This window comes from Hemicordylus capensis, chromosome 5 (assembly GCF_027244095.1).
Source record: "Hemicordylus capensis ecotype Gifberg chromosome 5, rHemCap1.1.pri, whole genome shotgun sequence".
Taxonomy (NCBI): domain Eukaryota; kingdom Metazoa; phylum Chordata; class Lepidosauria; order Squamata; family Cordylidae; genus Hemicordylus; species Hemicordylus capensis.
Window position 1 is genome coordinate 69,232,526 of NC_069661.1, and position 26,449 is coordinate 69,258,974.

Here is a 26,449-nt window from a genome sequence, read left to right on the forward strand (position 1 = left end):
GATTGAATTCAGATGACCATGTACCCATAATGATGCTCACAGTAGTGGGATTCCTACCTCTTCTGTGCATCGTGCTTCAGTCTGGTTTTGAAAGTTGATGTATATATGCCTAGAATTCCTGGAAACAGCTTTTGAGATTGAGTCCAGTCTCTGTGATCTAGATGTGCATGCATGTTAACCAAATTGTAGTACCTCACAGTAAGAACACCACTGTTAACAAAATTGTATCTCAAGGTTATAAAATGACATTTAATCAAAATGAGGATTAATCAGAAATGTCATCCTTATTTAAATATAATATTTAGGCATATTCTTTCAGTAAAATTGTCATAATATTAATCCACTCATTTCTCCACAACAGCTCAGTCAAGCTTAAAACTGGTATGAAAATGTACTCTGGTCAAATGTGTCATAATGCTGTTAAATGTCTGGCTGATTTTACAGGCTTGATTTAGTTCTATCTTCTTTTGTTCCCTCCTTTTCCAGCTTTGGCAAGCGTTCTGCAGGAAGCTTCAGGCGTGGTTGTGAATGCATTGTGTTAGAGCCTTCTGAAATGATTGTGGTAAGCATAATCAGATTGTATTAGTAATTACAAAAAGCATATGCTTCAGCATTTTGTATAATAGGGATGTGCTCGAACCAGCTTGGGCAACCGTGGTTGTTTCCTTTTAAAATCCAGGTAAGCAGTTCTTCCACCACCCCACTACTTTTCCAGGCACAGTGCTCACTGTCCAAAAGGCTGCATGCGGCTGCAGCGTTGTTCCCAGAAGCCTATGTGTGGTGTCAGTACACACATAGTCACTATGCGTGTGCGGTGGCCATGTACATGGTCAGCATTGTGTTGTTGACCACCCAAAATTGTGTGGCGGCCATGTGCCTGCCAATGACACACGCACACGCTGCAGGGAGCAGCACTGCAGCTGTGTGCAGCCTTTTGGACAGCAAGTAGTGCGCCCGGAAAAGCAGTGGAGCGGCAGAGGAGCAGGTAAGGACCTGCTTACCTGATTTTTGAAGGAACCAATCCCCACCCCACCAGACCGGTTCGGATGTGGGTGTCCAAGTCAGTGCTTCCCTAAGTAGGTGCTGAACCAGTTTGGGCATGTACCTATTTTGTAACTTTATAGTTTGCTCCAAGTTTCTCTATTCTGTAGCCGTTTACATTATGCATGTAATCTCTTAAACTAGTTGGTATCTGTACAACCTTACAGTGGTGAGCATATGGGAAATGTATACTTCAGATCTATGTTAATTATCGTTTTAGGGAACTTAAAAACTTGTGGTAATAATAGAAGCATTTCACTGAGATGGTTTTAGAAAGTAATAGTTTTTCACAGATGGTTTCTGTATGGATTAGAATTCAATAACTGATCAATATTGACATAGTTTGATGCAAATTCAGATATGTTATTTAACCAATAATGAAAGCTTTGAGCAGTGTGCATTGGATTTGCCATACTAATTGAGACATTTCAGGTTTATCTGTTTTGGTGGGTACAATAAATTAGTAAATTCATTCATATGCTAAGGTGTTCCCTTCCCTACAGGGCTTCCTTTGACCAAATCTCTAAATTATGAAGAGTTTTGTATTTTCCTGTATATAGAGTGTGAATATAGGGTGATATTTGAGAAGCTGAGGTTCCTTTCTAGTGCATAAGGAACAGTGAAAGGCTTATGCCATTGGTATACCAGACAAAATGTTGGTTGACATGAATAGTCCCATTGAAATGAATGAAGCAAGTTTGTAATGTTTAAATTCTCCCATTCATTTCAGTTGGATTACTTATAGTAACTGTCTGAATCAGCTGACTGTTGCGTTCTTTTGGAAGATAGTGTCAACGTGATAGCCCTTTTAAAATTAATTAATTAATTAATTAATTAATTAATTAATTAGTAAGTAAGTAATCAAATTTGTACACCACCCCAAACTTTCGTCTCTGGGTGGTTAACAATAGCATAAAACAAGTTAAAATATATACAAAAACTTAAAACAATTTAACAATTTAAAAATCACCCACAAATCAAAACCTTAAAATTTTAAAGAACTGAAAAAGTTTGGGTGAAGAGGTGGATTTTCAAATGCTTTCTAAAAATTGTCAGAGATGGGGAAGATTGTATCTCAATAGGGAGCACATTCCACAGTCTCAGGGCAGCAACCAAGGAAACCCATCCCCATGTAGCCACCAGCCGAGCTGGTGGCAACTGGAGACAGATCTCTCCAGCTGACCTCAATGGGCGGTGGGTCTCATAATGAAGAAGACGTTCTCTTAGATACCCAGGACCTAAGCCATTTAGGGCTTTATACTGTAAGTTATGACTAGCACTTTGTATTTTGCCCAGACACCTATTGGCAGCCAGTGTAACTCTATCAACAAAGGAGTGATGTGGTCTCTCAAAGATGACCCAGAGACCAACCTGGCCGCTGCATTCTGTACCAACTGAAGCTTCTGGACTACGTACAAAGGCAGCCCCACATAGAGCGCATTGCAGAAGTGAAGTCTGGAGGTTACCAACATATGTACCACTGTTTTGAGGTCGTTCATCTCAAGTAGTGTTTGAAAAAAGAGATAATGGCTGACATCTAGACAAAGTTACTTGTGACAAACTTGTCCCATTCATTACAGTGGGGTTGGTCAAGTAACTTATTCTGGATGTCAGCCATTATCTTTTTTTTTTTTAATTAAGCATATTAAAGAATAGCTACCATATCAACACTGTCTTCCAACAGAGTGCCAACTAGGTACTTTTCAGTTTCTTTTCATGAGTGTCTGCAATATCATCTATCTATATATATAATCCTCCTGGGTGCTTCTTTAGAATGTGCGTCCTGGCGCCCAGCTGATTGGCTGGGCAGCGGAGGCGCCTGATAGGCTGAGGCGGCGGGAACTCATGCGCGGCAAGAGGCTGTTGAGCTGCTGGGGGAAATGGCGGCAGCTGCGGTGAGGCAGTGGCCTGAGCGCCCGCCGGGGGCAGGAGGCGGCTGGGCCGCCAGGAAAAGGAGGCGGTGGTAGGAGGCAGGAGAAACCGCGAGCTTTCACATTCCACATTCCAGTGTATGGAGACTTGCAACACAGATAGTATTTAATTCAATACCATGGCACATGAACTTGTACAATGAACCATAGGCACATAGTTCATTATTGAATAGCTGGAAGATGCTTTGGCATCACTCATAGTCTTAGCAATACACAGCTGTGTTGGTAAGAAAGCACCTGTCTTAAAAATAGAAGTGATTTGCACAATGCTAAACACAATAGCAGAGACTTAGAGACTTGATCTGTCAGAATATTTTTTGTTTGCCTGGAGGGGGCAGGGTTACAACCAGTGTTTTCTCTTAAAAAATTTTTATCTGTGTGCAGAATGAGTTTTGTTCTGGGTGGTAGTATCAAGGCAGTGTCTGCGCACATGCATTCATAGTGGGGCCTTCCTGATTCAACCTGAGCGGGATCTAAAATTATCTGATTGGATATTAAAAAAACTGTGTGAGTGCGTGCACACACCTTAGAGAGAACACTGGTTTTAACATTATGATGTAAAGTGTCATTGTGCAGTTTCCCCCCGAAAACGTTTTTGCCCTCTTTATTTATTTTTTGCTGCTCCAAAGGAAATGGCATGCTGCCTTTAGAAAATCTTGCTCTCACAGGATGGGAGTGGAAGCTCCCCAATGACTTATTGAAATTATCAGGAAGGCTTCAAGTTCCCTTTCTTAAGGAATGGTCATTTCTTTTCAGTGAGAAAGTTGAAAGAAAGAAAACCACTCAGATTTTTTTTCTTTAAAAGGTTAGTAATTGTACAGAATACAACCCTTGGGTTTTTTGTGATTAACCCCCCACCCCTTAAAACCAAGGTTAGGTCAGCTTATAGAATATGAATGTTGGCTATATAATTGTCCTCTCAATTATATAGCTCAGAGTCGCTGCATAAGACTGACTCAGTAACATCCACTGTTGAAACAGCAGGAAGTTCATAACTAGGGGACACTGATTTCAGTTCGGGTGTCATTTAACGTATTTCTGTATAGTTAGTCTCCAATTGCAATACAGAAGAAATCATTCAAATGTCCCCCCCCCCGTATTTCTAGCAAAATGAAACTTTTTAGTTGTAGCTATTGATACTTTGTTGCATTTTTCTTTTTCTTTTTGTCAGGTGGATTATATGGATGAAAATGAAGAATATTTCCAGAGACAAGCATCTCATCGACAGTCTCGAAGGAGATTTCGGAAAATCAACCAAAAAGGGGAAAGGCAAACAATTATTGATACTGTGGATGCTTATCCTGTGGGGAAACCACCTTTACCTAGAGGTTATCATACGGTAAGCTATCCATATTTGCATAGCAAATTGTTTAGTATGAGCACATGAAGCAGGCCATCATCAAGCATTATTTGTTGGCCTGTGCAAGCAAGCTTGTCCAAATTCCTGCTTATGTGAACAATGTATTTGGCCACATATATATGTAACTTGCCTAAAGGTTTAGTGTTCGTTGCAGAATGTACTCTTATGACCATGAATATGAAGTCAAGGGTGCAGCTAAGAACATGTCAGAATCCTGCATAAAGGCTACTTCTGAAGCAGTTCAGCTTTAAATGTCAGTATAAACAAATTGATTAAAATTTGATCTCCATTAAAGATTGTATTATTTCTTAATTTAAGGGTACACCAGCATAACCTCTATTTTTGTTAAGCGTAAGACTTGTGTTGCACTATCGGTCCAAATTTTTACTTTCTCAGTGTGAAAAGTAGACCACAGTGTATTACTGTTGTTGATGTTGTGCCTGACAAAAGATCAGATCATTTAACAAGATCTGAACCTTTATCATCTGAGAGAGCATTATGCATTACCTTGTTAGGATAACCACCCAGAGACAAAAGTTTGGGGTAGTGTACAAATCTGATAAATAAAAATAAATAAATGAATAATAATCATTTGCATAATTATACTTCCAAGCAGAAAGAAAAAGGGCTTTGCACTTTATAAGAGTATTATAGAATTACAGAATTATGTACTATTTATAAATCCTTTGCATAAAAACCTATTTTACCAGTGGTTGAATTGCTGGTACATTTAAACAAAATATTCAGAAGAGTTGCCAATCACTAATTTTTCAATATCTGTGAAACTTTGCAGAAATTAATCCTGATGACCTTGTTAGTATAGGAGTAATCTTAAGGCAGCTCATGGTAACTTCTTCACCATGCAAACAGTACTCTGGCATACAGTCATTTGAATAAATGTGTTATGTACCCACGTGCTCAGGAGTCAGTATGGCAACTCCAAATAGTTCCCTTATGATTAGAGAAACTGATTCTGAGTTTTATCTGTGTATTGCCAGCCCTCACAATTATTTCTCCATGTAATTGTATTCTTGAGCTTGCCCAGGTGCAATTACGTGGGGAAGAAAAGTCATTTGAAATAATTTTGCAAACTATTCTTTTGTATTTGAGTATCTGTTTGGGGGCTGAAGCCTGTTGTCTTTACACAACTGCTGTAGTACATAGCTATTTGAGATCCTATAATTCTTCATGTGCTCTCTCTGATCCTAAAGTACTAGAAATTTCGTTCGTTTTCCTACAAACTGTGTTGCTTGTTAGTTTCCATCAAAAGCTGATGTATGCAACTGCTAGCATGTAAATGTTATATTCCTGTTAATGCCAAAAGCTTTTTTGGTGACTTGCAGACATCTTGCATACCAAGAAATTTATTTTGTTTGCATGACAGAATGCTAGTTTAATTTTCAGGGCAGTTTTTAACATACCCCCAAATTTCAATGTAATTTTATAACGAGGTTATTAATTTGCTTGTTCCTTCTATGGAACTTTATGAAGTTGATATATAATGTACTAATATGGCATACTTCTTGGTAGATCAGTTTTCTAACAACAAAGGGGAAATGTTAATATATGTTCATATGTTGCATCTATCAATGTTAATTGGTTTGTGGGAAGATGTGCCTCTCCAAACACTTGTGGACTCTTGTAGAAGAGTCTTAACTTGGCTGTGGCTTCGTCACATGTATCCACAGTGAGTTTAGAGATGCGAGTCTCCCCTTTGTGCTGTACATGTATATGGCAGTTGTGTTATGCTGCCTCTATGAAATGTGAATTGTTTGTCAGGATGCTGTCCCCCCTCCCCACCTTCCCCGGTTTATAATATCATGAAAATGTTGGCTGAGATGTGCCCAACGAATTGTGTTTTAAAGATTAGTGCCTGTAACGTCAGAAATGTGAATATAGATTGTGAATGCGGTGCAGGTATATCTAAGTCAGTTTAAGATATTTATTGAAGGACATTGCTTGACAATGGAGGGCGGCAAATACTAGTAAGTTATACCTAGTGCATTATATTAAGCTTACAGAGAGGACCTGTTGGAACTTTGTTCTTGAATAATAAGCTTCTTACACAATAGTTTTATCTTCATAGTAGTGGTATATGTTTTGGGGGTTCTTACATAATCGCTTTATTTTCGTAGTAGTGGTATATGTTTTAGCACCTCTGATAATGTTCATCTTTTCCTTTCCTCCTATATGGCATTCATTTCATTTTGGCTCACAGGAATGCACTAAACAGCAGGTATTGTAACTTAAATGTATGGTCCTCTAACATTAACTTTTTACCTTTCCCTCTCAGTTTGGAGTGTGACTAATGTCTTAATTCTGATTGATGTTGTGCTAAACTTGTGTCACATCACTTCTGTGTATATTTTAGCCTCGGTTTTTAAAAAAAGCTGTAGAGTCTGATATCACCATTATTTCCATTTCAGTGTAAGTTTTTTGTTTGCTTGATCCATTGCCTTTGTGGCATATTTGGTGGTTAGAAGTTGTCATGTGGCATCAGTATATAACTGTGCTTTAGTCTAGAATATCCAATCCGCAACTAGTGTCTGCATCTTGCTGTAGAGCAGGGTTTCTTAACCTTGGGCCCTCAGATGTTGTTGGACTACAACTCCCATCATCCCCAGACATGGCCTTTGTGACTGAGGATGATGGGAATTGTAGTCCAACAACATCCGGGGGCTCAACGTTAAGAAACCCTGCTGTCGACCAATTGCATTTTGTAATAGAAGATTTGTAGAGAACGCAGCAGCAAGTGTTAAAAGTACAATGGCTCTGATGTGAACTAAACATCAGTGGGACTTTCCATTGCAGAAGAGATGATATAATTCTGCTCAACATTAGTAGCACCTAAAAGCCATTATAGAAGTTACATGTTACTGAAATAACATGTTCAAACACAAGTTGGAACAGGAGGTGAGAATATTTTATCCAGTGACCTTAGTGAAAAAGTAGGTGAGAAACATGTATTCAGCGGCCTTAGTGAAAAAGTAGGGTTTTGGACTTTGCAAGAATTTCACTTAAAGTTTAGACAGTGTGAGATTCTATTTTCAGATTTCTCGGGCTAGATTGATTTAAAACACCAGAGGAAAAAGGCCAATTTCAATTAAAAAAATTCCCATTTGTTATACAGATACTTTAAAAATGCATGTTAGTTTCTATGATCATAAAAGCTTATTGTTTTTAATGTTGCTTCATTCGAACAAACTGGCCTTGCATCTATTTCTTGCAGTGTCTACAGTTGTCACACTTCCATTTTTTACTTAGTAATTACTCCAAAAAATTCCGAAGTCTCTACAACTTGCAGTCAGAAAAGTTCCTATAGACCGGTGCTAGCTGGAATTGGCGTTAGAAAGAGCCTTTTCTTTCTGATCTAGTGTGTCCCTTTCTCCTTAATTACATATAACTCCCCAGCCCTACCACCATAATCCAAAGGAGATTTCCATGACATGGAAGGTAAATGTCCATTTTCTTTGACTTTGGTACTCATAAATATATATAATTAAGAGTACTGACCCTAAGACAGCTGCAGAGATCAGGTAGTTAATAGGCACCCCCCCCCAAAAAAAAAGGTTTCCCAAACAGATCAATGGATTATATCTGTGCTGACTTGTTCACGTCTCTGCCTGTTCTCCATTCTCAAACCATAATATTCAGGTCTGCTCAACTTAGGTCCCCCAACTGTTTTTGAACTACAACTCTCATAATCCCCAGCGGCCAATGTCCAGGAATTATGGGGATTGTAGGCCAACATCTGCAGGAGGGCCGAAGTTGATCAGCCCTGCTATAAATACACGAACTGTTACCCCGTGTGATGATAGACAAACATGTTTTACCAAAGTTCTTCATTTAAAAAGGAAAGCATCCTTTTAAAGTATATGGAAGTGCCATAAGTTTAGTTTTAAGATATATGTTAAGATACCATTTTTTTCCAGAGAAATTTGTAACCGATTTTTAAAAAATAAAGTAGTTCAATTTAAACTATTAAAATTAATTTATCTATTAAAGGTTATATGATGTAAAATTAAGTATGTATTTTGAAAGCATAGAGAAGATAGTAGATTTATATGATAAAAGGATGAACACGCTCATCTGACAGCTTTGAGTCAATTAGAAAAGCTGTTCCAAGCAGGAAAGCTCCATATTCATGCTGAATCTTGCCCCCGGCCCCGGCCTCCCTGCCTTTGTCCATTGCCATGTAAATTGCATAGTCTCTACTGTCTCCAGGCCCTCTGAGGGTTTTTGCCAATCAAACTGGCCTTTGATTTTTCCTTCCAAAAACTGCACCATTTCTCAATACAGTATTGACCACCAACGTCTTGCTTCCTGAAGATTACTGTTATATCATAGCAGCAGTTATGACGCATTTTACACACATGGATGTGGTGGTGGTGGTGGTGGTGGTGGTAAAGAGTGGGATATAAATGTAATAGAGTGTTGATGTGCTGTTTTTAAGTTCAGTTCACTTTTAAATCTCCAAGCCCTGTTTATATTTGTAACTTTAGTTTTGTACTTAGTGAAAAGATGCATTCTACAAACAAACAAACAGCCTCTGGGCATAACAAAGAAGGAGAAAACAAACTGTCAACCATTCCAGATTTTAAAAAAACCAACAACAAAAAAACAAACCCTCAAACCAAACACACATATACCACTGTGTGGGGGGGCTTTTAAACAAAACCAGCCCCCATATCTGGGCATCTGCAGTGGATATTTTATGTATGATGCTAGATTAAGAGACGTATCCTTTATTTACCGGAGCGTTTATTTGCTGAAGGGAAGTACTATACATTGTCACTATCATTATACAAAGAAAAGGGAAAGATAAAACTTTATTTGCCATTTAAGTGCAGGAAGGTACAGATTATGGTTCTTGGTGACTAGGACTTTGTACTCTGGTCCTGGTTTAGAGATCTTCAATGTTTTGGAGCAGTTGAAGGGAGCCACAAGAAAGGTGGTGGTGCTTGGATGATGGGAGATGTTATTCCTTGCATTTATGCATTTGATACATAAATTTGATTCAAGGGATAAAATATTGCAGTCTGTTCTTGTAAATGAAAAAGCTTTTAAGAAATACTTCAAAACACATCTATTCACCCAAGCTTTTAATTAGACTTTAATTGGGATTTTACAATTGCCTTAGTTTTTAATTTTTTAATTATGCTGTATTTATTTTGTTGTAAACAGTCCAGAAATGCAGTTTTGGGGTGATATAGAAATACACCAAACAAACTATAGTAGAATGAAGAGGGAAAGACTAAGTATACAGTGTTAGAATTTCTGTGAGTTTTTCTTAGAAAAGTATGCATTGCAGTAATATTTTAAATTTGTATTTGTAATGATAAAGTGATATTAACTTGTTTTCAGTAAGTGCAATAAAATAGGTTATACATTGGAGCTCCTGCATGTCCTTAAGTACAGTTCAGGAACAGAGTTGAAGATCAACATGTTAGCAGAAGTTTACTCAATTAATGACTGAGTAAATGGGAAAAATATACAGTATAGCAACGGTTGAATACTTTATTACTAAGCTTCCCGTGAGAGACTTACATTTTCAATCTATTTTGACTTGGAGCATTAGTGGTTTAGCACTTAATAATTTAAATTGAGGTTAAAAAAACATTATGCATATCAGTGCTTTTTCACAGAAAATGTTTCCTAATACTTACAGTTTGTAATCACGTTATCTCATATTCTGTAAAGAGTAGCAAAACAGAGTAATAATAAATAATAATAAACTTTATTTGTTATCTGCCCCATAACAAATTGTTCTCTGGGTGGCTCACAACAGAGGCAATAAAAACATATAACACATTAATTCTTAACAGACAAAATACAAAACAGCTTAAAAACTCATTTTAAAAGATCAGATAAAATCTGAAAATCAAAATGTAAAAGTCCTGGGTGAACAAAAAGGTCTTTTCCTGGCGTCTAAAAGAACAAAGTGACGAAGCCAGGCAAGGCTGTTCCATAGATGGGGTGCAATCCCCGAAAAGCCCCTCTCCCTGGTAGCCACCCACCTCACCTCATTTGGCAGGGTCAATCTTAAGGTTCGTGTAAGGACTTATGGGGCAAGGTGCTCTCTCAGGCAACCCACTCCCAAGCCATATAGAGGCTGAGTACAAGCCAAAGATGATCAGTGATGATCAGCGTACAAGCCAGAGATGGTTTTTCTGGGTGTTAATCGAGGATTTGTATTTCATGATGTTGGTCAAGAAGAAATGATTCCTTGTCCTATAGCGGCATGTTCATTTGGTATGCTTTGTTACTCAAGAAAAACATAGCATCACAAATTTCTTTGCTTAAACAGGCATTCTTCACTTCTACCAAGCACTATTCTAAGGCACTGCTTGTAATGTGGCAAACCTGTCTGTGACAACAATACTGAGCTAGATAGACCAATGGTCTGACTCAGTATATGGCAGCTTACTATGTTCTTATGTATGGGCTGGTCTGTGATCGTAATAAAGGAACTGATTGGTTGAACTGATGTAAACATGTATAAACAACCATCTTTCACATTGTTAGGCTTTTCTTAATTCCTATTATTTATTGAGAGTGCAGAGTTGCAAAAAACGCTGCAACTGTGGGTGGTATGTGTTGTGCTGCCTACCCAAGTTCCAGCTTCTGTCTGAGGATGTCTTTCTGTCTTTATATATTACATCATCTCTGCTGCAGACCTTGTTTTCCCACTGGGATTTGCTCTTCTTTCATTCCCCTTGGAAGAAGAACTTGTATTGAATTGATGTCATAATTGGACCCATCTTTTGGTTGCTTTGGAAATTCAGTGTAATAAGGGTGTTGTGTATCAAGCCATGCTGTATGTCAGGCAATTTTGGTGTCAGTAATATGCCTGCCAGTCTGGGTCCTGTTTCCAATTTGTGAAAATTGACAGTGCTGGGTTGCCTATGTTATAAGCACATATATCTGGTAAGGAAATTATAGAGAGAGACTTTAGTAAGCAGGTTTTTTTTAATATTACCTGTTTTCTTTCTTTTTTTCTATGTTACTAGAAATGTGGAGCTGAGTCTCACTAGATGTTAATATTAAATATATTATTTTAGCAGAAGATTTGGCAACCCTTCTTGAGAGAGATCTATTGAAGTGAAAAATTGTAACTTGCTTATGCAACTTGCGGGGAAACATAAAAACAGAGGATAGCTTAATAATGTAAAGAAAATACTAAATGTCATATTAATGTGGACACTTGTCTACTATTATTTGTGCAGAGGCAAGTACTGTGTTGCAGCAGCTGAACAATCATTATAGTGAATGCACTTGGTCATACCACAGTCTGAACTAATGGCCTTGAGATGAATTGCCTTACTGTTTGAATTATTTAATCAATCAATTAATAAGATATTTACCCTGACAAGAGTGCTTCCAACTTATAAAGGGACAATGTTGAAACAAACACATTTTTGTTACTCGTTGAAATGCAAGGGGGACAGGTAGACATGTCTCACATTAATTTCCTGAGTCAATGGCTTCCAAAATCTCTGCTTTTAAAGTGTCTTTAACCTTATATTTGCTTTTAAAAATTACTTTATTACATGAAGACTTTGTAAAAGAGAAATTTATATGTATGTATAGGATTATAACTGAAGTTGTAGGCTTCGAACTGCTTACTTCAAAGTGGCCAAATGGAAGTTAATGACCATGATACAAAGAAGCAATTTATGTAAATTGAAGGAACTAATTGTATACTAAGTAGGTGCTTTCTCTAGTTTGTCACTACAGCAGCTCAAGACTGAGCTGCTTATTTTGTGGGCTGAGACTGATGCAGCCTAGCTGTGTGTTGTATTCCCTTGCATGTCGTCAAAACTAAGGCCTTTGGAATAAACCATAAAAAGCAGGGGAGGCAGAAAGAGAGATAGTTTCAAGCAGTGGTCAGATAATTTGTTTTGTGATGGAATATGCCTAAATATAATATTCAAAAACATGTTCTAAGTGCACTGCTGCAATAAATGGAATAAGATCCCCTTGCCTCTGAAAAGCTGACATGCTGAAATACAAAATAAAATTGAGGATAGTTTTAAGACCTGCAGCTTCCTTGCTTCTCTCTTTCTCTTTCTTTTGGTTCCTTTGGAACATGGCAAATTGCAACCATATCAGATGAAAATGGTTTGCAGATTGATGTCTTAAGAGCTGATGATTTAAATGTATTAAATTAGCTTACACTATAATCCCTTCTCAACTAGTCCGGAGTAGTCAGTTGGACTATACCAGACTAAGTTGTCTGTGTAGAGAATTGACTGTTATTTTTGGAACCGTTGCTTAAATAGTAATTATGTATTTACTCGTATCTAGCAATACACAGAGGTGCTCTTACCCTTGGACTATGGGGCCGAGGTCCAGAGCCTCCACAACCCCTGAGGGCCCCCAAATCCTCTTTAGTCCATCCTGAGTGGTGTGGACACCCAGCCGAGCATGATGGTCTTTAATTTGCAGGGGAGTGGGGTCTCCACAGGCCTTTAGGTCCAGGCTCCAAAATTACCTAGGTACACCTCTGGCAGTGCACTGCAAGTTGCCACAGAAATGTATCAGGCCTGCACAACATAAGGCCCGGGGGCCGGATTCGGCCCCCAGGGACTATTTTACTGGCCCCCAGGTAACCTGCAGCAACACAGCAGCTGGAAACTGCCATAGTGCCATCCTGTGCATGCTTTTTCAGAGATATGCTCCATGGTGTGCCCAGTGAGGCTTACTCCCATGTAAGCATGCCTAGGATTGCAGCCTGAAAACAACAATTTAGGGAGAGAAGAGGACTTGGCATTTGTTTGGGGCTGGCATGCACTCTAGGGGCCCCACTGATTGAGAAGGGACAGGACCTATTCTCTGGCCATTCTCCTTGTTTAAAACTATGGGTCCATTGACAGGGGGAATAGATGCATAAGTAACTAATAATATTTTAATGTAATAATGTGCTAAAAATTTGACCTCGGCCCCTGCACGCCAAGTTGTGGGTGGTTCCGGCCCACCAGGGCATTTGAGTTGTGCAGCCCTGGTTCAGAGGGATGATATTGCATGTTTCTGCAGTATCTTAAAATGTTTTCCCATGGCCTTCCCACTGCCAATGTGCCACTGTGCTATGGAGGCTTAACAGCATTTTGGTTTTAGCAACTGATAACGTTGCACTCTGACTAGTTATTGCTTAAAATGTCATCTATTAGTAAGTTTATTGGGTTGTGCTTTTATAACTTAATTGTTTAGGATCATCCACGTACATTAAACTGTACTTAGAAGTCTTTATAAGACAGTTTCCAAAAGCTCACAGTCTAAACAACTGAGCATGGGCAAAAACTGAGGAAGGGGACGTGGGGGGAGACTTGGGAAGGATTGTGGACCAAAGGCTTCATTGAAAACATGGGTTTTGAGGAGGGGTATAATAGAAATAAAGGAATTGGCATCATGGAGGCATTGCGGTATATGATTCCAAGCACAAGAGGCAGGCACCAAGGGAGGAAGGGTGGAACTGTTTGGAAGAGGAGGACTTTCACATGGCCGGGGATGGTAGAGCTGGATAAGTGAACCACAGCAGGGATGTCTCAAGATAAGTGGGGGTGGGTGTCATGACCATGAGCAACTATTAGCTCTTAGAGTCTCAATCTGTTTTATTTTTTAATTTATTTGGCTTCTCTGCTGTTCAGTTTACCTTTTTCTAATTTAGACATTGATCATGATAACTTTTTCTATAGAAAGGCAAGAAAAGGGATAATTTAGTATTGTCTGGCATCAGTGTTACTAGCTATAATGAATTAAGAATTTTTGGAATTTAAAACACGCTTGGTGCTGCTTTGGAAGAGTTATTCTGCATTTTAAGGTCCTACCAAAGAGATGAGTGTTAATATTTGAGTAGAAGTTATTTTTTTTGGCCAGTATGTCTATTCAATCATTCCTTATGTTATAATCATATTATAAATAGCTTTTAAATATATATTTATATATATGTTATAGAGTTGAACACTTATTAAACATAAATAAGTTGTTGATTAACACTTGTGCACTGCTTATAATAGGGATGTGCCTGAACCAAGCACAGTTTGAACAACTTTTGGAGCGGCACGAGTGAGTTTTACAAAAGAGAGGAAAGCAGGTCCTTACTTGCTCTCCACCGCCAGATACAACTTCCTACTAGGTTGGTGCTCAGCCCAAGTACCCCCGCTCAGCGCCAGCATGCACATGGCGTCTGCTAGGAGAGCTGATCTTGTGGTAGTAAGCATGCACTGTCCCCTTATTTAAGCAGTGTCTACCCTGGTTTGCATGGGAGACTACGTGTGAGCACTATTAGATATTCCTCTTAGGGGATGGGGCTGCTGTGGAAAAAGCATCTGCATGCTTGCATGCAGAAGGTTCCAAGTTTCCTCCCTGGCATCTCCCAAGATAGGGCTGAGTTAGACTCCTGTCTGCAACCTTGGAGAAGCCGCCTGCCAGTTTGTGTAGATAATACTGAGCTAAATGGACCAATGGTCTGACTCAGTATAAGGCAGCTTCCTATGTTCCATTTGCATGGTCAGCTACGCTATGCTGACAACGCAAATGGCGCCCATGCATGCACGGAAGCTATGTGTGTGCTGGTGCCACACGGGGCTACTTGGGCCAAGAGCCGCCCCAGCAGGAAGCTGCATGGGGCAGCGGAGAGCAGATGAGGACCTGCTCTCCTCTTTCTAAAGCTCCCCCACCCCGCTCTCAAAAGCTGCTTGAACTGCACTTTGAACCATGGTTTGGGCCTATCCCTAGCTTATATATGGCATCTCTTATATTCTAAACAAATCTTAATGTCTATGTATTCCAAAATCTTAATCTAGATGTAGGGATGTGAGAACTGGTTCAAATTCAAACCGGGGTGGTTCAAAGGTTCTAATTCGAACCAAACCAGCCATCAGGTTCGAGCTGCAGGTTCGAATTCGAACCAGATGGGGTGGTTTTATTTGAACCGGTTCAAACCTCCAAAAGTGGGTGGGGTGGTAGCTGGCATCCATGGGCACCTACCACCCAAACCCCAAAGCAATTGGACACTCGTACGATTTTTTATGAATTTTTGAAATTTATTTTTATTTTCTAACCCATGAGGATGGTTGGCACCCTCTGTGCACTAGACCACCACTCGCTCTGGGCCACCCCAGCACCCCACAAGTGGCTTTAAGGTTTTTCTCCATAGGGAAGAATGGAGGTTTCAGCAGCCCCATAATTGCACTTGGGGGGTGCTGGGGTGGCCCAGAGCAAAGATGCCAACCACCCCATGGTTTGCTAACCCATGGGGTACTGGGTTTTGTTGTTCTGAGGTGTTCTGTTTGTAGATTCTTTGGTAGCATATTAGATTTTCAACGACAAACCATGACTTCACTCTCATCTGCTTACCTTAAAGACACATAAACTTCAAAAATCACTTAAAAATCAGCCTTTTGCCCAATTCCTTTCAAATAATTCTGATAGCTTCCTTGCCCACCTTGGGAACTACCACCCACTACACTCTGCTCTAGGACACCCCTCCCCCCCCGATGTGAAGCTATATATTTGCTGCAATCCTCATTATTCCCTATGAGGCATTCAAATATACTTTAAAAATTCACCAATAATCGGAGGAGTGTCCGATTGCCTTGGGATTTTGTGGGTGCTAGGCACCCCTGAGTGCCTACCACCCACCCCACTTTTGTGCCCCTAGGTGCTCCACAATAGGGGATAATGGGCTGGTTTGTGTCCCATTATACCCTATGAGAAAAATAATTAAAAATATTTCAAATATTCATTAAAAAATCATAGGTGTGTCCGATTGCTTTGAGGTTTGGGTGGTTGTTGGCACCCATGGGTGCTCCACAATAGGGAATAATGGGATGGTTCGAGGCCCATTATACCCTATGAGAAGAAAATAAAAATAAATTTCAAAAATTCATAAAAAATCGTTCGAGCGTCTGATTGCTTTGGGGTTTGGGTGGTAGGTACCCATGGGTGCCAGCTACCGCCCCACCCACTTTTGGAGGTTTGAACCAGTTCAAAACGGTTCAAATTTGAACTGAACCAGGGGTAGATTCGAGCAAAACCAAAACCGAACCTCCCCCTCCTGGTTCGAACCTGGTTCGAATTCGAACTGAACCGGGCAGACCGGTTTTGTGCACATCCCTATCTAGTTGTTTGATTTTAAGTGGGCAGAATGACTATTGACTATTGATCTATCTGAGTAATGCCTGTGCTGAAGAAATGTACTGGCATATGTTTAAGAATGAAGAATTTGAGTTTCTCTGACAAGTAATATTGCAAACCTTTTGTCCAACATATGTTAAGCTCTTGAGGTTACTTTTATGAGAGAAGCATATGATCTGTAGTTGCTCTACAACTTTTGACTCATAGTGATCTTTGGCTAGAACATTAAGAGGAATATGATGTTGAGATATGATAACCATTAGTTATTTCTGCCCAAGCTGAAAATAATTATCTGAAAGTACAAATATAAGTATAGTTTATTGTGATGTTTTTCATAAGTTTCTATAATATAAATTTGGATATATTTCTATGCTATGTTTGATATTTGCATAAAAATACATAATTGTAAGATACTCAACTCTTAATTCTAAGAATAGGAAAGAAATTTGGCACATTCTACCTTTGCTTGGCAGAGACAACCAGTTAAGTTGTCTTGGTTATTCAGAGGGATAACAGAATTGTGTTGGTTTCTAGGGATATGCAGTTCGATTTGTGTATGAATTGATTCATGTCGAATTGGGGTGACTCACATTATTCTAACGTTAATTGACTCACCCTTAAAAGTATTGATTCACATTAGAATCTAATTAGCCTTGATTCAGTGTGAACTGAGTTTCAATTTTGACGGGCTTTTCGCATTTGCTGATCGGTTTTCTGTCACTGGCTTCTGATTGGCTTGCAATCTTCTTGTTTGTTGGTTGGCTTGTTGTCATTTAGATCAAGTGTTTTCATGGGGAACTGTGCCCCCATTGGCTGCGGGGAGCCGGGGGAACAAAAGGGACGTAATTTCAAAATGTATTCAAAGGACCTGTGAAGCATAGAGAGGCCCTTAGTGTGCGTTTGAGAAGGATACTTCAGGAGAGGAGAAAAGAAAGAATCAAGGAAGGTTTGGTTTTTTGTGGTTTTCTTTTCTCTGCACTGAGTATAATATGCTGTGCTATTGCTATTAACTATCTGGTTTTGCTGTATCTCAGATTGACAAAGGCAGAAGTTGAGTGCCTGCCTGCCTGCCTGGAGTTGTGGTTTGGTTTGTGTTGTGGCACTGGACACAACACATACATCGCTAGGCAGCTCAGTTGTGTATGTGCAGGATATTTTCTTGGTGATTGCTGTGAGATGAGCTCCATATCTGTCCTTGAAAGACTAACTTGTGCTCCACTCATTGCTCTGCTCTTCTGCATTCTGCACTGCAAGGCATACTCAGTCAAAATCTTTGTATGGCTGAAGATGTTGCTGTAGTTGAACGTATGGCTTTGCTTGCTGCAGCAGCAGCTGTTGCAATGCTGGAAAGTAAAGACGGAGTCATAATTGTGTGTGAGAGAGCAGCTTGTGCCAGTGATGTTACTGCAGTGCAGGCACTATGGCTGGCAGTGGATTCTGGGTTGTTGTTATTTTTTGACCATTGTTAGACTGTGTTTGGCAAAATCTGTTCTTGGTTTGGTGGGACTGTATGTACCTCTGTTCTGCAGTGTTGTTTTTCAAGGCAGGGTTGTAAAATGTTTGCACTGCACTCTGCTTGTTTTGCCCATAGCAAATAACGGGGAGCTCAGATCATCCTATTGTTCTTCATGAATAGTGCCTAGGGGCACCAAAATGAGTTGGGTAGTACAGTGTGATGGGTGTACCTACCACCCAACGAACAAGAGAAATGGGCAAGTGGGCAATTCTTAATTTTGTTTTAACCATACCCCCTTAGGTTTCTATGGGTTAGTTGTTTTTGTGTTTTTTAAAAAACTTGTTTAAAAAATTATAAAATTGCCCACTTACCCATTTATTTTGTGGGTTGGGTGGTAGGTAGCACCCATCATGCTCAACTACCCAACCCACTTTGATGTCCCTAGGAGCTACCCAAGGAGAACAATTGTGTGTTTCGCATTTCCCCATTGTTCCCTATGGACAAATTTTGAATCGCTTTATCAGACCAGCTGGCATTGGCTGGTTGGTTCGATGAATTTTTGTTGATTTGATTTGAGGTTGAATCAAATTGCAAAAAAGATTAGTGCATACCTCTATTGGTTTTCCTGCCCCCTCCTGACCTGCAACAGATCCATACAGAGGCCAGTTCAAACGTCAGATGGTTTAGCATGTTGATCATGAGCCTTGGACATATGAGCTCTCATTCCCTTTTTCTTATGAGGGGGGAAAGGTTTTCAACCTCTGTTCATGGTTGCTAGCAAGCTGGGATTTGTTATGTTGTCTGAACCTTGAAAATTTCAGTTTGTAGTTTTCAAGGAAGCTCAGATATGAAACTGTAATTCAATTACAGTCGTGGAGGGGCACAATATATTTCTTGGTTATATACTCATAATGCTGCTTACAGCCTGATCCTAAACACTGTTTACTTGGAAGTAGTTTTCAGTGGGAGATCCATACAAGTTAGGCTAAGTCATCTTATGAGCCATCTTATTTATTTATTATTTCTCTGTGTAAACCGCCCTGAGCCATTTTTGGAAGGGCGATATATTATTATTATTTCTTGTTTACACAGTCAGACAGGTCTTATTGACTGGTTTGTTTTATCCAGACATCGAGTCCTTCCCAAGGACCTGGGATGGCTGAATTTCATTGTCAGTTGTTATAGATATCGTCGCAGAATATAGGCTGTTCCCAGTAAAGTTGAACAATATATGCCTTCTGATTGTTCACAATGGTGCTGCATAGAGAAGGCTACAAACATACTACCGAAGTGAAGATCCCAAACATTGGCCAGGATTGCCTTAATGCTTCGAATGTTTCAAGTCATAAGATCTGAGCTTAACAAAAATGCTAGCATAGTATAATTAAAATAGATTTTAAAGAATGTCTGTGGCTTAGAACTTCTGATCTTTTGCATATGGCAGGCCTTTTTAGTTTAGTTACTAAATCCTGCTAACAAAACAGCTGGCATTTAGTAACTGGAGAGTGGCACAAACCCTTCCATGGAAGAAGTTTTCCATTGTTCTCTTTCTGTTTTCAAGTAATCAATTAAAGATGACACATAGATTTAAAATATTTAATAAATTTATATACACAGCTACTCTTTTGAATAATAAGAAATGGAATAGAATCTTTCCCCCCTAAAAGCTAAAGACCGAGAGTGCTATATGACTAACCAATCTGCAATCAAAGCAAGATTGACAGATGTCAGCAGCAAGCCCAGCTGAGGCACCAATGTCTCTGTGCTTGTTGTATTAGAGATCCGGATTATGGATTTGTCTGCAGAAACAGATCAACAGAAGGGTATTTTGGACAAATGGTCTGTGACATTAGCAAATGGGGTAACCAAACAGCAACTGAAGCATGGAAGCTACAATGTAGAGAGAACACTATTTAATTGTGAGAAGATGCATTGATATTTAGAAAGACAGACTGGTAATTTTTATCACTTGCATATGCTACATTTAGGGTTAAATACTAATGTAGTAAAAATAACTCTGGATATTTATGTTTTTCTTCCTTCAAAGATGGTGTGTTCAGGTGGTATGTGGTAAACTCTAAAGAACCAAACAGGTGTGCTTGTGTGATTCTGCCTAGATACATTTTATTCTAGCTATGTATTTATAAAACATGATTCAGTTGACTAAGACACAATCACAAGGATCTTAATTGCTGCCATAAAATCCAGCGTAGACCTTTAGAGCAAAACACACTGATGCATTTAAATTTGCGTTTCATTGTGTAATCACCCAAATCTATTTCTCCAAGTCAACATCATCAGGAGAAGTAAAAACCTCCCTAAATGCCTGCTTGGAGGCAGTAATGGGCTGGGTGAGGGATCACAAACTGAGGCTGAATCCAGATAAGATGGAGGTACTTACTGTGCAAGATCATAACTCAGGAGACTATTTTGATTTGCCGGTTCTGGATAGGGTCACACTCCCCTGGAAGGAACAGGTATGTGGTCTGGGGGTGCCTCTGGATCTGAACCTCTCCCTGGTGTCCCAGGTGGAGGTGATGGTGCTTTTTATCAGCTTCAGCTGATACGCCAGTGGTGCCTATTTCTTGAGATCAATGACCTCAGAATGGTGGTACATCTGCTGGTAACCTCTAGGCTGGATTACTGCAATGCGCTCTATGTGGGGCTGCCTTTGAATGTAGTCCGGAAACTACAGTTGGTCCAGAATGTGGCAGCCAGGTTGGTCTCTGGGTCATCTAGGAGAGACCATATTACTCCTGCCAATATGTTTCCGGGCAAATATAAGGTGCTGGTTATCATCTATAAAGCCCTAAACAGCTTAGGCCCTGGGTATTTAAGAGAACATCTCCATCTTCGCCATGAGCCCCACCACTTGTTAAGATCATCTGGAGAGGTTCATCTGTGGTTGCCGCCAACTCGTTTGGTGGCTACTCGGGAATGGGCCTTCTCAATTGCTGCTTCTGGACTTTGGAATACGCTCCCTGTTGAAATAAGAGTTGCATCACTGGCAACTTTTAAAAAGGCACTGAAGACATATTTATTCACCCAGGCTTTTAATTAGATTTATGGTTTTAAATTTTTAATGTTGATTTTAAATGAGTTTAATGTTAATGATTTTAATGTTTAAATGAGTTTAATTGTTTAATTGATTTAGTTTTGATTTGAATTGTTAATTGATTTTAATTGTTTTTATTTTGATGTAAATCGCCCTGAGCCATTTTTGGAAGGGCAGTATATAAATCAATCAATCAAATAAATAATCTAAGTAGCATTAAACTGATCTTTCTTTGTTTCATATTAGATTAGATTAGATTAGATTAGATTGATTGAATTTTATACCGCCCTTCCCAAATGGCTCAGGTTTTTGTCACATTACATAGAAATGCTTTCAGTTCCTCTGCCACTTAACGTGGCATCTCTAGCCTAACAAAAATATTAGTTCACAAACAACAAAGTTGGTGAGAAGGTAGTCACTCAGATGCACCTGGATGTTGTCATATTCTTGCCCACAGGCTGAGCATATTTCTGAGATGACACTTCTGGGTGGTCTCGACTACTAATAGCTGTAGTGGTTTACTAATCTTATTCTATTTTTTAAAATCTACATTTGTACAATTGATCATGAGGTGTTGATGACAAAACTGCAGAATCTGGCAGAGATTTGTGGGAATGCAACTAAGTGGTTCAGTGTATTACCATCTAGGAGGTCCCAGAGAGGGTGGTGATGTGCTGTTACTCAGGACATCCCTTGTGGTTGTTGCATATGATTATTTTCTGATCTCCTAACTTCTCTTTGTGTTGGATATTGCTGGGTGAGATGAACTGAAGTTGAGTGCTATCACAACACTGATTATACCGGCTATCACCTTGTTTTCGTTGATTTTGGGTCCTGTGCTCTCTGAACTTGGGTGAAGTTGCATTGATTTCTCAGTGTACTTTGTGATTTACAAGTCAGAAACATAAAGTAGGAATCAGTCTCCTCTGCTCTTTCACAGTGTTCAGGAAGAGCCAGCAGGTTAAGAGCCAGCAGTCATCCATGTTGATACATCTTTTTTTAAAAACTGCTGTTATCCTTAGGGTGACCTGTTTGATCCATTATTTTGTATTTGTTTTGTGTTTATACATATTTGGTGCACCTTCCATGAATTGACACTGTTTTTAACATTTGCACCTTGTGACAATCATTCCTACTTTCATAACCTCAAATATTATAAATGTGTTCTGATTGGAAACTGTCTCTACAAAGTTGCTGAGAAGGTTTAGTAGATGCAGAATGTGGAAGATGGCCACTAGGAACACATTTTACTGGCTGCATTGTGGTGTGTGTGTGTGTGTGTGTGTGTGTGTGTGTGTGTGCGTGTGTGTGTGTTAAAAAGGTTGTTTGTTGTGTGTGGCTTTTATTTTTAAAATATACAGCCAATTTAGGCTGTTATGAGAAAACCTACAACAAACAGCAAATCTATAAATACTACTGAATCTACTATTGTTACCAGCTGCAATTGATTTGACAACTCCGCCCATTCCTTGAGAAGAATAACATGAAAACAGTGGTACACCACTGGACTACTTTAAGTTGGTTTACTGCAATGCACTTTATGTAGGGCTGCCTTTGTATGTAGTTCAGAAACTTAAGTTAGTTCAAAATGTGACAGCCAGATCGGTATCTGGGATATCCCAGAGATACCACATTATGCCTGTTCTTAAACAGTTGCACTGGCTGCCAATATGTTTCTGGGCAAAGTACAAAGCGCCTGGTTATTACCTTTAAAGCACTGAATGGCTTAGGTCCGAGTTACCTGAGAGAGCACCTTTCTCTGTAAAATCCTCACTGCTCATTAAGATCATTGGGAGGGATCTGTCTTCAGGTACCACCTATTCATCTGGTGAATAACAAAAACTTCTTTAAATATATCAGAAGTAGAAAAGCTGACGGGGACAGTGGGCCCCTTAGATGATGAGGGCTGGAAAGGATTATTAAGGAGAATAAGGAGATCACAGAGAAGCAGAATGAGTTATTTGCATGTGTCTTCATGGCGGAGGATACTGACCATATAGTCTCTCTGGAATTGAGCTTTTCAGGTTTAGAGGCTGAATAACTGGGCCAATCTGAGGTGACAAGGGAAGATGTTCTAAACTGTTTTGAAAAACTAAAAATTAACAAATCGCCAGGGCCAGATGGCATCCATCCAGGAGTTCTGAAGGAACTCAAATGTGAAATTGACAATCTCCTAGCAACAATCTGTAGCTTGTTCTTAAAATCAGGCTCTGTACCAGAGGACTGGAAAGTATCCAATATATCTCCGATTTTCAAAAAGGGATCGTGGGGGGCGGGGGGGGGATCCAGGAAATTACATACTGGTCAGCTTAATTTTGGTGCCGGGTAAATTGATGGAAAACATACTTAAGAACAAAATTGTTAAACATATAGAAGAAAAGGCCTTGCTGAAGGAGAACCAGCATGGCTTCTGCAAGGGCAAATCTTGCTTCCCTAACCTTTTGGAGTTCTTTGAGAGTGTCGACAGACATGTGGATAAAGGTGATTCGGTTGACATAGTATACTTGGATTTCCAAAAACCTTTTGACAAAGTTCCCCACCAAAGGGTCTTGAGTAAACTTAATAGTCATAGGATAATGGGACAGGTGAATTGGTAACTGGTTGAAGGACAGGAAACAAGAGGGTAGGAATAAATTGACAGTTTTCCCAATGGAGGGAATTAGGAAGTGGAGTACTCTAGGGATCTGTGCTGGGACCAGTGCTCTTTAACTTGTTCATAAATGATGTAGACGGGGTGACCAGTGAAGTGGCCAAATTTGCAGATGATGCTAAACTATTTAGGGTAGTGAAATATAAAACAGATTGTGAGGAGCTCCAAAAAGAACTCTCCAAACTCTGGGAGTGGGTGACAATATGGCAAATGTGGTTCATTGTAAGCAAGTGTAAAGTGATGCATATTGGGGCAAAAAATCCCAACTTCACAGTAAGTAAGTAATTTGTTACGGTCAATGACCAGTCAACATACACACCAAAATATAAATCAGTGTAAAACAAAATCAAAACAGTAAAACTAGATAACAACACATCAGGTTATGCAACAATCTCAGTTGTTCCCATCTCAATTTAAAGGCTCCTGCACAGAATCTTGTTGTCCCCTCTGTGACAACTGCATGTTGATCCATCAAAAGATAGAAGATGTGATAATCTTCTTATTGATCAGGCCTATTTTTAAAAAATGGTTCGATCCAGGTAGTATGAATGCCCCTGTAATAGGCACAGTGTAAAATAACATGTAAGACAGACTCAATGTCACACGAACCACATGGACATAACCAGTTCCTTAGTGGTATCCCCTTAAATCTGCCATCCAAAGCAGCAGAAGGCAAGGCATTAAACTGCGCCAGTGAAAAGGCTCTCCTCTGGTTTAAGGTGGTTAAGTGGGTGAGGTATGCAGCTGGCTGGGGGTAGTTTGAAAAGCCACCTAAAGTGCTACTGGTGAATGTAATGTCCCCCATTAGTGTGGAAGAATTTGAGTATAGCAGATGCACTCCTCTGCACACTTGCTGCAGCATATTCACATTGTGGGCCCCACAAACCTTTTGCATGAAAAACTAGAACCAGGTACTTAAAGGTCTTAAGCTGCTCAACCCTGAACCCATGAATTTGCAATTGATGTTCTTTTTGTTTCTTAGCAAATACCATGACCTTGGTCTTTTGTGTATTTATAACTAGCGACTCATCTGTGTGAGTTTTTGTAGCACCCTCCTCATACCAACTAGGGTTCTTGATAGTGTGGCCGCGTCCTCAGCATAAAGTAAAATTGAGATGGATCTACCAGCTCGCTCAGGCTGATGGATGTCAGGGTTGTCTAAGAGGGGGATTAAGAAATTAATGTAAAAATTGAACAGAAATGGAGCTAAAATACATCTTTGCTTAACCCCCTTCTGCACAGCAGCAGGTTCAAACAAGTGAAATTTATTATTACACTTTACTCTCAATAAGGTGTTTTTGTATAGCATACGGATGAGGAAGAGTAATCATGGGTCTATGGAGGTATTGGCCAATTTGCTCTAGAGTCGTGATCTAGGGATAGAATAAAAAGCAGCTTTGAAATCAAATTTAAATTTTGTAACAGATCTTTTTGGCTAGAATATAATCCTGATCAAACCAGCTATGGGATTGCATCCTCTATTGGAGTCCGTTTTAGGCCAAACAATGCTGTATCTTCTGACAAGGGTTTGATAGTGGGTAAGGATGCCCACATTTGGAGGCTCTGCCAAAATAAGTGTACAGAGATGTAAGGAGTCATCTGCAGCCAACTTCACATATATACTGATGGGATCTGAGCTGTTGGTGACTGACCAGGAGAAAGATCTTGGGGTCATAGTGGACAGCTCATTGAAAGTGTCAATGCAGATGATAATCCTCTCTTATCCATGGGGAGTGTGTTCTACAACTGAGAAGGCCCAATCCCAGGTTAAGAACATATGAACAGCCCTGCTGGTTCAGGCCCAAGGCCTATCTAGTTCAGCATCCTGTTTCGCACAGTGGCCCACCACATGCTTCTGGGGAGCCCACATGCAAGAGGTGAGGGCATGCCCTGTCCCCTGCTGTTGCTCCCCTGCAACTGGTATTGAGAAACATTGTGCCTCTGAAGCTGGAAAGCCACCAGTCTAGTAGCCACTGATCTAGCTGTCCTCCATGAATTTGTCTAAGCCACTTTTAAAGCCATCCAAGCTAGTGGCCATCACCACATTATGTGGCAGAGAATTCCATAGATTAATTATTAAAAGCCTAGTTGTAGTTTTATTTTAATTTGACTCAATTGTTTTTTTTATTTTAATTGTTTTATGATACGTGTTTGATTTTAATGTAAACTGCCCTGAGCCACTTTAGGAAGGCTGGTATATAAATCGAATAAAATAAATAAATCAGAAAAGAGATTTTTACATACTATGATGTTATTACATACCATGTGGTCATTGTGAACTAATCCTTTGACATACATAAATATCACCTTCATACTCTGCTGATGCTTACTTTTGTATGATAATGATATAATTCATTAGGTAAGAGTAAATTCTGGGAACTGAAGTGCAAATGACACAATGTCTGCAGATGCCTGCCTAATAGCTTGTTTTGCCACATGATGTTATTCACATATACGGGTTTACAGAGAATAATATATGCACTAGTGGTACACATTGAGTAGTTATTCCCATGATGGCAGCAGCAGCTCCAAAATGTGTTGAGTGTTTGAGCTCCCAAAATTCTCTAGATTAGAACAAAGGTTCTGATGTGGGAGATAGTGAGAGAGAGCATGTCTATAAAGACCCCAGGTTTGTTACCCTCCTTCTAGCAACACTGGAGGGCAGTCTTACAAATCAAACTGATATTGCCACAGGAAATAGTCCTCCAAATTGTTTTACAGTAATTTTGATTTTATGAATCTAGCTTTGAATGCAGCCAAACCTTTAAAAATGTATTTTGAATGAGCTTTCAAAGCATTTCAGCAAATAGTGAGAACT

General features: G+C 39.6%; 1 protein-coding gene across 5 annotated transcripts in view; it reads left to right on the top strand.

Moving 5' to 3' along the window:
• Positions 1–26,449, top strand: part of RAPGEF2 (Rap guanine nucleotide exchange factor 2) — a 281,466-nt gene that overhangs the window by 154,865 nt on the left and 100,152 nt on the right. For 4 of the 5 annotated variants that reach the window (XM_053255205.1, XM_053255201.1, XM_053255203.1 and 1 more), the window contains exons 5-7: positions 487–562; positions 4,144–4,311; positions 6,551–6,568. In XM_053255205.1, the coding sequence (XP_053111180.1) occupies positions 487–562; positions 4,144–4,311; positions 6,551–6,568 (262 nt within the window). The remainder of the gene's footprint in view (positions 1–486; positions 563–4,143; positions 4,312–6,550; positions 6,569–26,449) is intronic. The other variant, XM_053255202.1, reaches the window with a different exon arrangement.